The sequence below is a fragment of the Prionailurus bengalensis genome, chromosome E2, assembly GCF_016509475.1.
Source record: "Prionailurus bengalensis isolate Pbe53 chromosome E2, Fcat_Pben_1.1_paternal_pri, whole genome shotgun sequence".
NCBI lineage: Eukaryota > Metazoa > Chordata > Mammalia > Carnivora > Felidae > Prionailurus > Prionailurus bengalensis.
The window spans coordinates 9,583,941-9,599,952 of record NC_057352.1 but is presented as its reverse complement, the minus strand read 5'-3'; the positions used below and the strand labels follow the sequence as shown (position 1 = coordinate 9,599,952).

General features: G+C 60.9%; 1 protein-coding gene across 1 annotated transcript; it reads right to left on the bottom strand.

Annotated features, from left to right (window-relative positions):
* Positions 1–2,687: 2,687 nt before the first annotated feature.
* KDELR1 (KDEL endoplasmic reticulum protein retention receptor 1) lies at positions 2,688–10,238 on the bottom strand. The gene is made up of 5 exons (XM_043600417.1): positions 9,613–10,238; positions 8,775–8,875; positions 8,318–8,476; positions 4,563–4,815; positions 2,688–3,461 (listed from the first exon to the last, which is right to left on the bottom strand). Exons 1-5 carry the CDS (start codon positions 9,701–9,703, stop codon positions 3,427–3,429), a joined length of 639 nt encoding a protein of 212 aa, XP_043456352.1. The 5' UTR covers positions 9,704–10,238; the 3' UTR covers positions 2,688–3,426.
* Positions 10,239–16,012: the final 5,774 nt, after the last annotated feature.

Genomic DNA, 16,012 nt, shown 5'->3' with positions numbered 1-16,012 from the left:
TTTTGAGTGGCCAGGGGCGGGGAGAGATCCTCCCAGGTCGCCTCAGGGGTCTCTGCGGCAGGCCACGTTTCCATACTACCTCCCAGACTCTCCCTCTGGGAACCACCCTGACGGCAGCAGATTACAGAGGTGGTGACAGGAAGGGGACACTCCTTCGGGGCCCTTCAGTGCTCACGATGGCCATAGGAAGGAGGCACGAGGCGCCCCGATGCATGGTCGAGCAAGCTCACATTCAGAGACGGGAAACGCTTCTGCCCATGGAGAGACCACTAAGAAAAACCAGGGCCAACACTGGGATCGACCCTTCCACTCACCCCAGTGACAAGGGTCCCAACTCAAAACCAAGGCACGGGGGACGGTGAGTCCGTGAGTGGGACCGAGGGCGATCCTTGTCTGCAAACATTTGCAAGACCGTCTTGGGGAAGAGGAAGGGATTTTATTCTAGAACACAGGAGGCGACTGGAATTTGGTCGCAGGCCGAGCAGGTGGCCCCTGTGGGCGAAGCCCCCAGTAAGGGACTGATGGGGACAGGGGCCGTGCCTTGGAGCCGCAGCCTCCACTCAGCACCCACCATTCGGCACCGCGGGCCTGGGGTGTCCAATTAAAATGTAATGCAAGCCGGGGCAGAATTTTAAACTGTCTAGTTTAAAATTCAGAAAAGCCGGCTGAAAGCGGTGAACTTAATTTTCATATATCTTATTTAACCCACTATATGCAAAATATCACTTATTTCATTTCAACACGTCACTGGTATAAACACGAGGCCTCTTACATTCTTCCGTACGAAGTTGCCGAGATCGGCGGAGGGCACGTCTTGGTCCGGACCCACCAGATCTCAAGTCCTAATGGTTGCACAGAGCGCATGGCTACCGTGTCAGACAGCAAAGCTCCAGAACCTTCTGGTTTTTCTAGAACAATCAGAAATCCGTTTCTTTTTGTGTGGAGTTAGTTCCCAGCGAATAGCAAAAAAAAAAAAAAAAAAAAAAAATGTTAATGTTATGCAGGCGAAACAAAACACACCCACACAAGGGCCACTGTGGCCTGCAGAGCATTCATTTACAAACCGGACAAAGGGACACCAGTCGTGGGGGGGATCACACGTGGGTTCTATGGTCCCTTTTTTTTTTTTTTTTTTTTTTTTTTTTGAGGTTTCTCTGTGGCAGGCCCCATGCTCAGTCCTGAAGCTACAAAAATAAGTAGGACGTGGTCCCTGTGGGCATCTGGGGAAAAGGCAGCAGGGCAGCGGAGTGGGCAGTGTTCTGATGTTCGAACGGGGCTTCTGAGCGCCAGTCCCCACTCCGTCGCCCGCTGGACAAGCTGGGATGTGGCACTTAATTGCTCCGGGCCGAACGGTCTTGGCTGGAAAACTAAAGACTCGGACCAGATTTAGATTGATGGTTTTCAGACCACATGCGGAGATGTGCCACCCGCCAGCCCTGAGTCAACCCAAGCAGTTTCCATATCAGGCTTCTGGGCACAATTCCTCTCAACAGAGGGACCGGTCCCGCCGGTCTACAAGAAGCAACAACGGTTGAAAAACCGCACATTGGTGGCCAAACACACAGGCTCTGGCGTCGGGGAGCCCCGCTACAAACCCCACCTTCGCCACCTGCCCCGGAAGCCTTGGTTTCCTCCCCCACGAAGTGCCCCGCCCCCTTCAGGGCTGCCCCGAGTGTCCCAGGGACCCAACCGTGGAACGCGCGCTGCCCGGCGCTGACGCTTGGGAAACGCCACCTCCCCGCCCCCTGAAGCTTCCAGAGCCAGCCTGCAGAACCCAACACGCCTCAGGAAGGTCTCGGCAGGCCTCGAGGGGGTCTGACTGAATCAGGAGGCAAAACCCCTGAAGGCCCCTGGGGTCCGGGCAGGGAACGCGCGTGAAGGACACGGGCCAGGGGTGAACCGATCTGCAGGGAGACGTGGAAAATCTTTTCCTTTTCTTTTAACTCCACACGAGCAAACCAAACCAACCGACAAAAAAAAAAAAAAAAAGCCCGACAGCGTGGGGCTGGATAATAAATGGTGGCGACCCCTCAGCCAAGTCCCAGGGATGCCCATCCATTCAGCTCCAGCCATCTGTTGCCACCCGGAAGCGAGGACCCAGCATTGTCAGAGTGACAGATTTTTTTTCAAGAGGAGCCAGAAATCCAGATTTCGATGTGAAAATCGGATTTTGAAAGGCTGGCAACAGAGCCAGCCTCTCTCTGTCTCCCTTTCTTTCTCTTTTCTTTTCTTCCTTTCTTTTTCTTTCTTCTTTTTCTTTTTTCTTTCTTTCTTTCTTTCTTTCTTTCTTTCTTTCTTTCTTTCTTTCTTTCTTTTTCTTTCTAGAAAGATAGAGCGGCTCAACAAAATGCCTAATAGGGGTAGGACAGGGGCTGCCTATTGGTGACCTCCAAAACACACGCTCTCGAAGGCCCTCTGTAACCCTGAGATTCGGGAAAGGCGCCAAGGAGGTTCTGTGCCAAGGTAAAGAGAATCTTCAAGACTTTTTTTTTTTTTTTTCCCCCGAAACCTCTTCCCCAGCACAGCCATGGAGGAGTGAGGACACGGCTCAGAGTCTCCGGGAACCCGGTGTCTCACCTTTCTGCCCCTCCCAGGCCTCGGTCACCTCTAGACTGTCAACGGCATAAAGCAGAAGCAGAGACGGGGGCTGGGAGGGACCCCACAAACACCAGAGAGATGGCAAGGAGTAGCGAAAGAGGCATCATTTTCCTCGGTTTATTTCAAGAGAACAAAGAATCAACCGTCAATTCTGTACAAAAACATGGCGGCCGAGCCACACTGACCCTCGGGCCAGCCCCCTTGCCACGCCCAGCCCCTCGCCCCCCTCAATTGTCAAAAAAGTGAGGACAACACCAAAAAACCCAACTCTGGGAAAAAGAACTGTATTGAAAAATCAGGGAGACCGTCCCTCCCCTCCCCCCTCTCCCCATTCCAGAACTTCTGGGGGGCGCCGTGTTCATGGCCAGCGGGGGGAGGTCAGAAGGGTGGGTGTCTGTAGATTTAGTGTTTGGCAACTGGCGGGGCTGGCAGGGTAGGATCTGGAAGGGAGCCGGGGGGCTTGCGGGAGGGAAAAGATCTCGGACCCTGCCCTGCCCCACAGGACACTCGGAAACAGTTTATAAAAATCAGGGGACCAGAGAGTAGAAGAGAAAAGGAGTCATCTGAATCAAAAACTAAATCGTGGAAAGATTTTTTGTTTGTTTGTTTTCTTCTCTAAAAGGCAAAAAACTACAAACAGCCCAGGTCCTGAGTTCCCCAAGACTCGGGTCCTCCACCGCCCCCCTGAAACCTGGCAGGAGGGAGGCTGGGGAGTGCGGAGAGGTTGGTTCTTTAAAAAGTCACCCCTGGACGGGAAGGCTCTTGTCTTCTCGCTGCCTTCCTCTGCCTCTCGCAGGCTGCCGAGGAGAGGGATGGCCAGGACCAGGGCTACGCCGGCAAACTCAGCTTCTTCCCCTTCAGGACTGCGAGGAGACAGAGCAGGGGCGGGGGGGGGGGGGGGGGGGAGGGGGGAGCATTACCAAGGGGCCCTGCGGATGGGACGCTGGGCTGGCGGGGGGTCCTCGAGGGTCCTCGAAGGACTCTCGGGTCGAGGCCTCAGATCGCGGAAGGATGGGGTCCAAGAGTCTGGCAGGGCTGGCCAGGTGCCCCCCCACACCCTCCCAGCCTTAACCCGGGGGCCAGCTGCCTCCACACCTCCGCCCTCCACCACCTCCCCGCTTTCCTTCGCACTGACCGACTCCTCATTTCTCAGGTCCCTGCTGTCACCGTCGTCTCCTCTGACCACCTCCCCGTGTAAAGCAGCCCCCCGTTCTTCACTGACACATATCCCTGGTTTCCTTCTCTCTCGGCATTTCTCCCTGTTTGCAACCATCTCTCTCTCCTTGTTCGCGCACCATCACCCCCAGTCGGAACCCAGGGAAGGGGAAGGGCCACCTTTTCTCCTTCCGCTGCACCCCCAGAGCCTGGCCGTGGCCGGGGCCCCAGGAAGGGCCCAACACAGTTGTTGGTTGGTCGGGTGGGTGGGTGGTGGGTTGGTTGAATGAATGAATGAATCTTTGTGGGCCTGAGTCCCTAAGGGTGAGGACGGAGATCAAGCAACAGGGAGCGGACCCTCCCTTCTCGGAGCGCTGCTGGGGTTGGGGAGATAGGAACTCTGATTTTTTTTTTTTTTTCCTTCTGGGATCTGGACCCTCAGGACAGGTTCCGAGAGAGGAAAAGTCGGCGACCAGTGCTGCCCTCTTTGTCCTGTCTCTTCCTCCCCAAAACGCCCAGGGGCCGGGGAGAGGGATGCCCGCCCTTCGTGAGGTCAAGGGAGGAAGCTGTTCTGCCAGAAGGCAGCCCCCTGATGCCTTGCTGGTCTCTCCTCGGGACGCAGGAGCCGAGGCGACCGCCGCACGGCGGGGGAGGGTGGCTGGAGGTCTGAATTCCCAGCAGGGCTGGGAGCCGGGGACCCAAGACCCCGGGAGACGGGAACCTTCCCACCCTTGAGGGAGACGGGGCCGCGGAGACGGAGCCTGGGCCCCGGGGCGGGGGCAGGAGCGGGGTCCCCTGCAGCCGGCTACCTTTGGTGATGTAGAGGTAGAAGAAATCGCAGTAGAGGACCGTCTGGACCAGGCCCGCCACGATGGCGATGAGGTCGAAGAAGCCCTCAAAGTGGTAGCGCCAGATCCAGTTGAAGAGATAGAGGGTGCGGTAGACCCCCAGGGCGAACAGGTAGTGGCTGGTGATGGTCTCCGCCTCCCCCGTCTTGCTCACCATGAACAGCTGCGGCAGGATGGCCACCGACTCCAGGTAGATGGAGAAGGTCCAGAGGATCTGCGGCGGGGGGGAGGGGAGATGAGGCGGGCGGGGACGGGGCGGGAGAGAAGGCGGAGGCTGGAATCTGGCGGCGCGGGCGCGGCGACACGGACCGCTCTCTGGGCAGTCACCGTGTGCCAGACGCTGCCCTGCCCGTGGCGCATCTCTTCTCCCTTCTAATCCTCACGACCACCCCGTGAGATGCTGTCACTGGCATCCGCATTCTCCAGGCGAAGGAACCGAGGCCCAGAGATCTGCCCCACACCACGGGGCCAGTAAGCGGCGCGGCCGGGATTCGAACCCAGGGTCCGGAGGCAGGGCTCACGAGCACCTGCCCCTTCAAAAGGCAGACCAGGTCGGAATCTTGTGTCTGAGACTTGCGTTCTGGGAGACCTTGGGCAGGAGACCCAGATTCTCCCGAGCCTCTCCTTCCTTATTTCTAAAATGGGAATTGGGGCGCCTGGGGGGCGCAGTCGGTGAGGCATCTGACTTCGGCTCAGGTCACGATCTCTTGGTTCACGAGTGAGCCCCGCCACGTGGGGCTCTGGGCTGACAGCTCGGAGCCTGGAGCCTGCTTCACATTCTGTGTCTCCCTCTCTCTCTGCCCCTCCCCCGTGCACGCTCGCTCGCTCTCTCTCTCTCTCTCTCAAATCAATCTAAAAATTTTTTTAATAAAAATAAGAAAACTTCCTTTTAAACAAAGAAAAAACCAAATACATACATAAAATAAAACGGGGATGACTTCCGTGCCCTTGTTGGGACGACATTCAACATGCAACCTTCAGAGACATAAATCGCATCCTGGCACTCCCTGGCTTAAAATCCTCCAGTCACCGCTGCTTATCACAGCCAGAATAAGATCCAAATTCCTAACTTTGGCCCTCAGGACCCAATTCAGCTTCATCTCCTACTTCCTCCCTCGCTCTCCAGGGTGCGGCCACCCAGGCCTTCGCTCTGGTCCGCCAAGCTCCATCCTGCCCCAGGGCCTTTGCACTTGCTGTTCCCTCAGCTCTTCCCTGCGGATTGTCGCAATCTGCCTCCCCTACCTCCTTCCAGCCTCACTCGTCAATCACCTCTGAGAGGGGCCGCCCCTGACCGGTCCTACCCCCAGGACCATCACATCACCCCCTCTGCTCCTCCCTGGCGGCTCTCACCAGAACAAAGCGGCCTCCGTGAGGCCCAGGATCCTCCGTCTAGCTCACCCCGCGGCCACAGTGCCAGCCACATACTCGGTGAACGACTGAATGTGTGAATGAGAACAAGCTTCCCGTTCGCTTGTCCGTCACGGGCCCCCGTTTAGGAAGCGGTCACCAGCATCACTGGGCAGCGTCGGAGGGGGACAGAGAGGCAACAGACATCTGCCAGCCCCTTTTCAGTCCTCGGCAATCTGAAAGTCCCACCTGGGGGAACTTTTGGTCCCTACACCCACCGAAACCTCCTCTGAGAGGACCAGTCCAGATGGCAGGTGTGGCTCCCCCTCCGTCGTTTTGGTCGGGGATAGAAAAGTGGGGACCTCAGGATGTATTCATAACAACTCACGCTTACCTAGTACCTCCCACATCCCAGGCACTGCCCTACCGCCTTATGGGTATTAACTGGCTTATGTCTCAATCCTGTGAAGTAAATCCTATTATTATCCCCACTATACAGATAAGAAGACTGAGGCCCAAGGATGCACAGCTCCAATGTAGGTGGAAATGGATTCCTACACTGGTGCTAGGGCTCCAGTAATCACTCAGAGTCCTCAAGCACGGCTCTTAGCAACTCAGGTTGACTGAGGCTCGCAAAAAAACGCACCCATTAAACTGATACACACCCAGCTGTCATCCCTGGGGTCACCCTTGGGGAAGAGAATTATAAGGTGAGAGGAGACGGAAGGTCACGTTTTCCTCGTGTTTATTTGATCTATTCGTGATGTCTGATTTTCTTTTTTAATGTTTACTTTTGAGAGAGAGAGAGAGAGACGGAACATGAGCGGGGGAGGGGTAGAGAAAGAGAGAGAGGGAGACCTGGAATCCGAAGCGGGCTCCAGGCTCCGAGCTGTCAGCACAGAGCCCGACGCGGGGCTCGAGCCCACGAACCGCGAGAACGTGACGTCCGAATTCTTAAAGAATAGTTTCCTTCGAGGATTCAAAAATAAGTTTCTTATTAGCACGCACCAACTAACAGCAGGGACTTTGAAAGCAGGTGGGCCCGGGATCCAATCCTACGAGCTCTCCCCTCTGAGACTCACCTTAGCGCTCCAAGAAATGGGGATGAGGAGGTCTGCGCCCCGGGTGGCCGAGGGGTCAGACAGGACGACGAGGGATTCAGAATAGCCAGCACAGAGCCAGGCACCCAGTGGGCGCCAATACCTTGCACAAGTGACCTCCCCCCCTCTGAATGAGGTTACTGCAAACGTGGGAGTCAGGGGTCCTGGGTTCTGGTCCGGCCTCCTCCACCTAGAGCAAGCCCCAGTGCCTTCCCCCGGCCTCAGTCTCCTCATCTATAACATGGGTAAGTGCTCCAGAAACGTGGTAAGGATGGGACGTTCGCAAAGACCGCGGCCTACAGCCAATCCCAGGGTTCCCGCCACGGCACAGTGCAGCCTCCCTCGGACATTCCTGGGACCTGTGGGCCCAAGTCATGCTCCGTCATATTTGTCTGGCCTGCACAGTGCTTTTAGAAAGATGTCTTGAGGGCGCCTGGGTGGCTCAGTCGGTTGAGCGTCCGACTTCGGCTCAGGTCACGATCTCACGGTCTGTGGGTTCGAGCCCCGCGTCGGGCTCTGTGCTGACGGCTCGGAGCCCGGAGCCTGCTTCGGATTCTGGGTCTCCCTCTCTCTCTGCCCCTTCCCTGCTTGCACTCTGTCTCTGTCTCTGTCTCTGTCTCTCTCTCTCAAAAATAAATAAACATTAAAAAAGTTTTTTCAAAAGAACCCTATGAAGTAGGAATTGACCATCCCGTTTTCCAGACAAGGAGACTGAGGCACAGAAACATTACAGACTTGCCCAAAGTCCCACAGCTGCCACGCGGTAGAAGCCGGCTTTGCATCCCCACTCTCTGCTTCCGGAGTCTACGCGTTTCACCACGAGACCATGCTACGTAATCCGTAAAATCCCCACAGCGACCTGACCTCGACTTTACAGATAGGGAAACTGAGGCACGGAGAAGTCAAGTCACATGCCCGTGGTCCCGCTAATAGAAAGTAGCAGATCTGGGATTCAAACCCAAGTAGCCTGGCTCCAGAGCCCCTGTTCCCGATTCCTGAGCTGTCCATTCAGCCGACGAGTCGCTTAGACCCCCTAAGCGTCATTTTCCTCATCCATAAAATGGGTCCGCTGTACCAAGCAATGAGTTCACGCGCACGAACGGCACCAAGTGCTACTGTTATTTCTGCCTTAATATCATCTGACTCCTGAACCCGCGTGCTGAACCTGTATGTCCTAAAATAAGGAAGTCTGAGCCACCCTCCGAGAGGGTCCACTGTCAACAGCTGTCCGGCCACCCCACACTCCAGGGACCCTGCCAGGTAGCCTACCTCCAGAGGCGTAAAGTCATGGTTGACCAGGAACGCCAGGATGGCCGTGGGAACAACGAGGAACTCCACCCTGAATGTGTCGTGGTTGCCGTCGTACGTGGCTTTGAACTTGCTGTAAATCATCCAGACTGTGGTGAAGGAACAGGCAATGTAGACCACCTGTCAAGGGGGGCGGGGAGGGTGAGGACGAGGGCGCTTCAGCTCCAAGCAAGGGGCCTGAGTCTCCAACAGACCCCAACCTAGGAGTTTGGAACCCCAGCCCCTTCCTCCCTCAGGCCCACGAGTCCTCACTTCCGGCCCCCTTCTCCCTCAGACCCAGGCAGGAGTCTGGAACCTTCCTCCCCTGGACAGAGAAGTCTGGGATCTACACTCCCTCCTCCCTAGGACCCGGACCAGACTCCCTGCTCAGGAGGGGCCAGCAGGTGGGGGGGGGGGGGGGGGGGGGGAGAGCCTTTACCTTCATGCATGTGTTGTACAGGGAGATGTAGTTGGTGAAGAGGTCCAGGTAGCGGGCCGTGAACACCACTGCAAACAGGACCTGGCTCTTCCCTGAAATCCCTGCGATCCAGAGAGAGAGTGGGGGGGTGGGGGGGTGGGCTAGAGGCGGGCTGCGAGGGGGAATAAACCGAGGCCCGGCGGGCCTGGGACAAGCCTAGAGCCGGCTCTGGAGGGCAGCCGTCCCTGGAGGCCTCCCCAGCCCTCCCCGACGGAGCAGGGCCCTTTCCCACGGCCCACAGCCAGGGGGCAGCCCGGCCCCGGAGCTACTCCAGCCCGAGGCTCTGTCCCAGGCTAGGCCTCATGGCCACTCCCAGCCCCCTCAGGGTCCTCCCACAGTCCGGACCCCAGGTCGGGGCTCGGAAGCGCCCCCACTTGACCTCAGCCCCCCGGGAACCGGCCGCCGCTCTCCCCGCTCCCTTCCTGGACGCCACGGTCCACGTCACCAACTCCCAGCCACCTCCCTGCCTGCCACGGCTCCCCGTTCCCAGCCCCGAACCGCCCCCCCCCCCCCCGGGGCCAGCGGAGAAGGGCCAGGGGAGGCTGACTGGGGTGCCTGGAGCCACCCCCACCACACCATATGCACCCCTAGTCTGGGGAAGGGATCTGACCCCCCGGTGACCCCGGACCTGGAAGGGGGATCCCCAGCAAGCCGTTGTGGGCAGCGGGGGGGGGGGGGGTGGGTGAGGGCAGGGGAGAGAGAGAGAGACCCGGCCCCCCAGCGCCTCCAAAGCCCTTCCCCAAGTCCTGGGATGTCCCCCGCACTCTCCCCCCTTCTCCCGCCCCGGTGGGCGTCTCACCGGCACAAGAGCGAGACTTCCAGATTTTGAGCAGTAGCAAAACGATGGCTAGGAGGTGGGAGAGGTCTCCCAGGAATCGGAAGAGATTCATGCTTTGGGGGGTCTGGCAGGGCTGGGCAGGAGGGAGGCAGGCTGGCGGGGGGTCTGCCCCCCGGCGCTGTTGTTCTGGCCGGGTGGCTGGGCCAGGGGGGGGACGGAAGAGAGGCCCTCCGGTGGGCTCCGCTCCGGGGAGGGGGCTCTGGGAGGGGGAGCCGCGGCCGGAGCTGGAGGCCGAGCAGGAGCTGGGAAGAGGGAGGAGGGCGGGAGGGGGAGGAGTCCGGAGGGAGGCTCCGCCCCCGAAGGCGGAGTTCCGGCTCTCGGGCGCCCCCTACCCCGTACCTGCCGGCTGGCGGAATGGGCGCTAAAGGCACCCCCCAAGGCTGCCTGCTAGGAATTTGCGGGGTCCCTGGGGTCTGAAGCCCCCGAATCCGGCACCGGCTCCTCCAGGCGGTCTGTGCCTCTCCAAGGGTGGCAGCCGGGCCTCCCAGCCCCTGCCATTGTCAGCGATTCGGCAGGGCCGTCTGGGAGCTCTAAACATCCTAGACAAGGACCCGGACGCTGGCCTTTTCAGGGGCCTCCGGCTCCAACCCACCTAAAAGACAAGAGAGCAAAGCCCCAGCCCCTCCCTCAAACCCAGGAGTCTGGACCCCAGCACCTCTATCCCCCAGGACCCAGGGCTCTGGAACCTCGGCCGCCTTCCTCCCTCAGACCCAAGATTTCGGTCCCTGCTTCCTTGAGACTTAGGGTCCCACCTCCACAGACTTGTATCTCAAGCACCCTGGCCGGGAACCGAGATGCACAGTCCCTTCCTCCCTCTGGGACCCACACGTTCAGGCCCCAGACTCTTCTTTTTCAGGGATGTGAGCCCTCACCCCGGCTTGGAGCCCACAGCCTTGCCCCCTCACTGGCGTCTACACGCACACAAACCCTCCGGGGTCTGCCCGCAGGGGCCCAGGTGTCCTGCACTACACTCCCTTCTCCCCCCCCCCCCCCCCCCCCCCGCCCCAGCGCTTTAGGGCACGCTGGCCCCAGCCTCTCTAGCGTGAGGGACAGGAGCTGGGCAGCTGGCCTGGCGGACCCTCCCAGGGGCCAGGCCGTGTCTAGGAGGAAAGCAGACAATGCTTTCGTCCTGGATGTTTGAGTACCCCCCGGGTGACAGAGGCAAGGGTGCCTCAATAAAAGGAGGGGTATTGGTTTCCTCAGAGGCCTGGATGGATTGGGTGCCTGAGGGTGACATCCATGAGTCCTGGACTCGGGGGGCCCCTGAGGATGGTCTGAGCTGGGGGGGTCAGGTTGTCTGAGTGCCTAATAGGGACTGGGCCTGGAGGAGGGCCCCAGAGAGGCCTGGACCTGAGGGAGGAGAGACGGGGGGGGGGGGGGGGGGGGGGGGGCAGGGGGGGCTGGACTTTAGGGTCTGAGGGAAGAGGGGTCCGGGGACTTGAATTTCTGGATCTGAGAGAGGAGGAGGCTGGGAGCCTGGCCTCCTAGCTTCCTGAGGGAGACCCAGTTTGCAAGCCTGGCCTTCTGGGGCAATAGAAGCCAAAAGATGGGTCCTACAGGGACCTGGGAAGGGCTTTCTCAAGGCTCAGAGTGGGGAGGGGGCAGAAGGCGGCAGCCCCCAGGCCCTGGAGTCCGGGTCCCAAGCGGCTGTGTCAACGCTGGGTTCTGGGTCCCTGCCCACCCTCCCCCTGCCCCCAACACACACTTCCTCCCTTTTTATTTGCGACCCCTCATCCTCTCGTCCCAGGAGGAAGGCAGAGGCCCTGGAGCTGGGGGCGATGGGGGGGGGGAGGTCCCCTCCCCGCCCCCCGCCCTGGCAGGAGGAGGGGTCCCCAGGGAGGCCAAGAGGGGGGGCTGTGGGTCTCCCGGCAGGGGCAGACGGGGACTGAATGTTAATCGCATCCCGAGTGAGTGTGTGTGTGTGAGAACAGAGCGAGCGAGCGTGTGAGTCCCTCCCGCTCCAGCTCCTCCAAGAGGCGGCTGCTGCCGCCACCCTCCGCCCGCAGCCGCCCTCGGCCACCGGTGCCCAGCTGGGGGGTGTCGGCCTGGGTGGGTCCGCCCGGCCCCCAGGGGTCTCTCCTGCGCCTGCCATCTGCCCGGTGAGGATCTGTGTGTCAGGGTGTCTGGGGCCGGGCTGGCGAAGGGGGGGTGTGTCTGTAAGGGCTGCGGCGGCCGAGGGAGGGAGGGAGGGAGGGAGGGGTCTGTCTGTCTGTACCGACTCTGAGCCTCCTGCCTGGGTGTCGCGGGCCCCCCAGTTGCCTCCCCCCAGCCCCCCCCAACCCCGGATGGATGGTGTGTACCTGGATTCTGAGCCTCCTGCCTGCGTCCGGCCGGGCGTCTGGCGTCCCCAGCTGCCTGTGTCCTCCTGTCTGTCCGAACAGCCCCGGACGGCAGTGGCAGCCCGGCCCCCAGTGGACCCCCGCGTGCGCGCGCGCGCGCGCGCGCGCGCGCGCGCGTGTGTGTGTGTGTGTGTGTGTCTCCCTCCTCAAGCTCCGGGGGTGTTGAGGGGGGAATCCCAGGGAAGTGAGGTCGTGCGTGTGTGCGTGTGTGTATGTGTGTGTTTCTGCCTGGGTTTGAGTGTGGGGGTGCTGGGGGGGGTCTGGAGGTGGCCAAGCGAGGAAGGGACAAGCGGCTCCCTAGACAGGCAGCCTCCTGCCACACACACACACACATACACACCAGCCACCGGCTTCAGAGGTGACCCAGACAGACAGACTGACAGACACAGACGCTGGGGGGGGGGGGGGCGCTGAGGGCACAAAGGGTGGGGGTGCGAATGAGCCAGGGAGAGGCGGGACCGGACACATGGAAGGGGGGAGGAGCCGGGGCTGAAGCGGCAGGGGGGGGCACCCCAGGTGGGCGGAGGGGGGATCCCCACGGGGTCGGGGCGGCGAGAGGACACCCCGACAGCCTCCGCAATGTCCGGGGCCCAACTTCCAGCGCAACATGTGTAGCGGCGCCCTCGCCTAGTTGGGGTGGCCGCAACCTTGGGGGACAGACAGGGCAGGACGGGCCCGAAGACGAGGAGAGAGAGCCAGCCAGAGCCAGGGACAGGCAGGAGGTCCCCACCACCGCCACCGCCACCGCCGCCGCCGCTGCCGCCGCCGCCGCCGCCCCAGGGCCTGGGCCCCCAGCGGCTCCCTGAGCCCTCCGGGGAATCTTCGGGTCGCTGGACTCTGGGTTCCGGTCCTGCCCCCCGCAATACCCCCCACAGAACAGGGTCATGAAAAGGTAAGGCCGGGGTAGGGGATGCAGGGGTGGGGGGGGTGGGGGTGGGAACGCGGACCCCCAGAGCTAGGACCGGGAAAGTTGGCCAGGGGCCTCAGGGAAGGAGGGGGACTGAACGGTGAGCAGAGGTCTTTGCCCCTCCCTCCCCAGCTCCCTTGTCTCCTGGGATCTCTCCTCCGCCCCCTCTCTGAGCCCCTTTCTCCTGGGTGCCTACACCTCAGACCTCCTAATCCCCCATTTCTCGGACACTTTGCACCCTCTCCCCAGCCCCGCATACCTGACGCCCTGAATCCCTCTGCCTCCCATCTCTCCATCCCTCTTCCCTCTGTATCCCCCTGCCCGCATTGGTCTCCCCCCCTCCTCGCCGGCCGTCCCTCTCGCTCTCTCCTCTCGCTCTTCCCCTCCCTTCTCAGAGCTATGAGTCTGCTATTAATACCCCCGCCAAGGACCTTGAGGGCATCCAGGCCCCGAGCCCCCCGAGCCCCAGGCTGCCACCCCTTCCTCAAGGTTCTGGAATACCCTTCCAGCCTGTTCTGGGCACCAGGATTAGGGTGGGGAAGGAACGGTGTTGGAGGTGGGGGGGGGGGGGAACGGGATGCCGTCTGCAGCACGACGCGAGGTGGGGGGGGCGGGCTGTTGATCGAAGTGGCCTCTCCTCTCTCCTGTGATGGATTTGGGGGGGGGAGTGATGGAGACAGGGACACCCCAGGAATCTCTGGCACCCTCCTCTTCCTCAGCTGGGGGACAGCCTGAGGACCTGAGTGGGGTGACAGGAGGCTGGAGCTGGCTGGGGTTGGGTGGGGGAGCTCCCAGGATGTTGGGACTGACGGGGCTTGAGACAAAAAGCGGGTCCTTAAGGGAGGAGAGGGCCAGGGGCCTGGACTCCTGGTTTCTGGACATAGAGGAGGCTGGGCACCCAGTCTGGGGGGCAGGAGGGGGCCAGGACTCCTGGGTCCTGGCAGAGGGCAGAACTGAGCACCTGGGCTCCAGAGCCAAGAGTCTTGAGTCTCTACGGGAGAAGTTAGAGCTTCTGTGTCTAAGGGAAGAGGGGGCTGGGGGCTCAGTCTCCTGAGTCTCTGACAGGGCAAGGCGGGGGGAGGGGTCTGGCTCTTTGGCCCCATGGGAATGGACCTGGGGACTGAGCCTCAGGAGGTGGACCTTGGGGGCCCGGGCAATGTGATCCCTGCAGGCACAGGTCCTGGACAGGGCCTCCAGAGGCCCCCCAGCTGCTGGGGGTGCCACGTCTCAGACCCTGGAGGTGTGGGCGCCTGCCCTCCCCGAGGGAGGGCGGACTGGGCATCCAGCTTCCTGAAGGGTGGGGCTGGAGCCGTCCTCCTGGACCTCCGCAGGGAGCAGGACCCTGAGGTCCCCTAGGACCCAGGCCAAGCAGGGGAGGGTCTGAGGCAGAGGAGAGTCGGAGGGATGAGAAGCCACGGGGAAAAGAGGAAAGAGCGAGTGTTAACCCCGCGGGGGCCAGGCCACAGCTGTGGGTTATTTTGGGGTGGGGGGGGCTATTCTGAGCGCTGATTGAGCCAGCTGCTTGGGGAAGGGCAGAGGAGAGGAGGGGCCGGGGGGAGCCAGGATTTGGGGGGGCCAGGCATACTTGGAGTCCCCACCCCCATCCCTGGGGTGACAGTGGCCCAGGATCGCTGGGAAGGCAGGTGGAGGGGGCCAGAGCAAGGCCTCCAGGCAGGGGAAGGGGTGTGGGCCTCTCCCCTACCCTGGCTATCTGTGGGGTAGAGGAGGCCTGCGCTACCATGGCAACCGGATAGGAGCCTGATTGACAGCCAAGAGAGAACTCTTCCCTGTCTGGACCCCCTCACCCCTTCAGGAAGCCCCTAGTGCAGACTCTAATCTCTCTCCGGGAACCAGGAGCCCAGGCCCCCAGTGCCCTCCTCCTTCAGACCCAGGAGCCAGGAGTCTGGGCTCCCAGCCCGACCACCCCAGGCAGCTAGCATTCAACAGGGGACACAGGAAGAGATGCTGTATTTCCTCTAATTTACTAAATTGCTCTGGGCTGGGAGCCAGGGACCCCCGCCACCCCCCCCCCAGCTCTCCACAGCTGTGCCCCCCAACCCCACAAGCCAGCCTGGACTGGGACTCTCTCTCTAGCTCTCATTGAGAACAGTGCGGGGTTGGGGGGGGGGAGGGAGATAGGACAGGAGTAACGGGGCAAAAACAGGTTGGGGGTTGTGGTCGAGGTGGGGGGTAAGGCCCCGGGGGCGTTTTCTCCCCTTGGGATGCCCCACTCATTTCTTTTTGTCTCTTCTTTCTCTCCCCCCACACACCTGACCCCTTTTCCCTTTCTTTTTTTTTTTTTTTTTCTCCCCTCACTTTTTCTTCCTTTCATTTTTGATCCCTCCTGCCACCCGCCTTCCTGGCCTTCCTTTCATGTCTGTGCCGGGCACCTCCCTGGTGGGGGTCTTGACCTTTCCCTTGGCTCGCTATTTCTGTCTTCCTATGTTTTCTGTCTGCTCTGCCTGCCTCCTCCCTCAATCCCTGTGCTGCCTGTTTCTCTCTCGTGTGTCCGGGTCTCTTGGTGGCCGTGGGGTCTGTCTCCGGCTCTCCCGGCTTCTTTCCGTTTGCCGCCCTCGGTCCAACTTTCTCGCCTCTCCTATCTCTCCCGCCTTCCTTGCTTATCTCTGCCGTCTCTCCCGGCCTCCCTGTCACTCCCCCCCCTACTTCTGTGGCTCTGGCTTATCTCTGCCACCTTCCTCTCCCCGTCTCTGTCACTCTGCGCCTCTCTACCCCCCCCCCCCGCCGTCTCTGTTTCTCCTTTCCCTCTCCCTCCTTGTTCCCGTCCATGCCTCCCTCCAACCATCTCTCTGGCTGTTTTCCTCTCACTCCCTATCTCCCTGGGTCTCTCTCTCTGCTCCCATTCTGACCCCATCGCTGTGGGTTTGTTGCCCATCCGTCCTGCATCATTGTCCACCCCATTCTTGCCTCGTCTCTTGTCCCTCCCTCTGCACCTGCTCTGTCCCCGTTACCCACCTCTACTTTCCCTGGCTCTGTGGCCGTCCCTGTGCCTCGCTCTCTCCGTCTCTGGCTCTCCCCGTGCCCGTGCCTCCCTCCGCCTCTACTACCCCGACCTTTCCTTCTCCTCCCTCTCTCTGCGTCTCCCCTTCCCTGTATC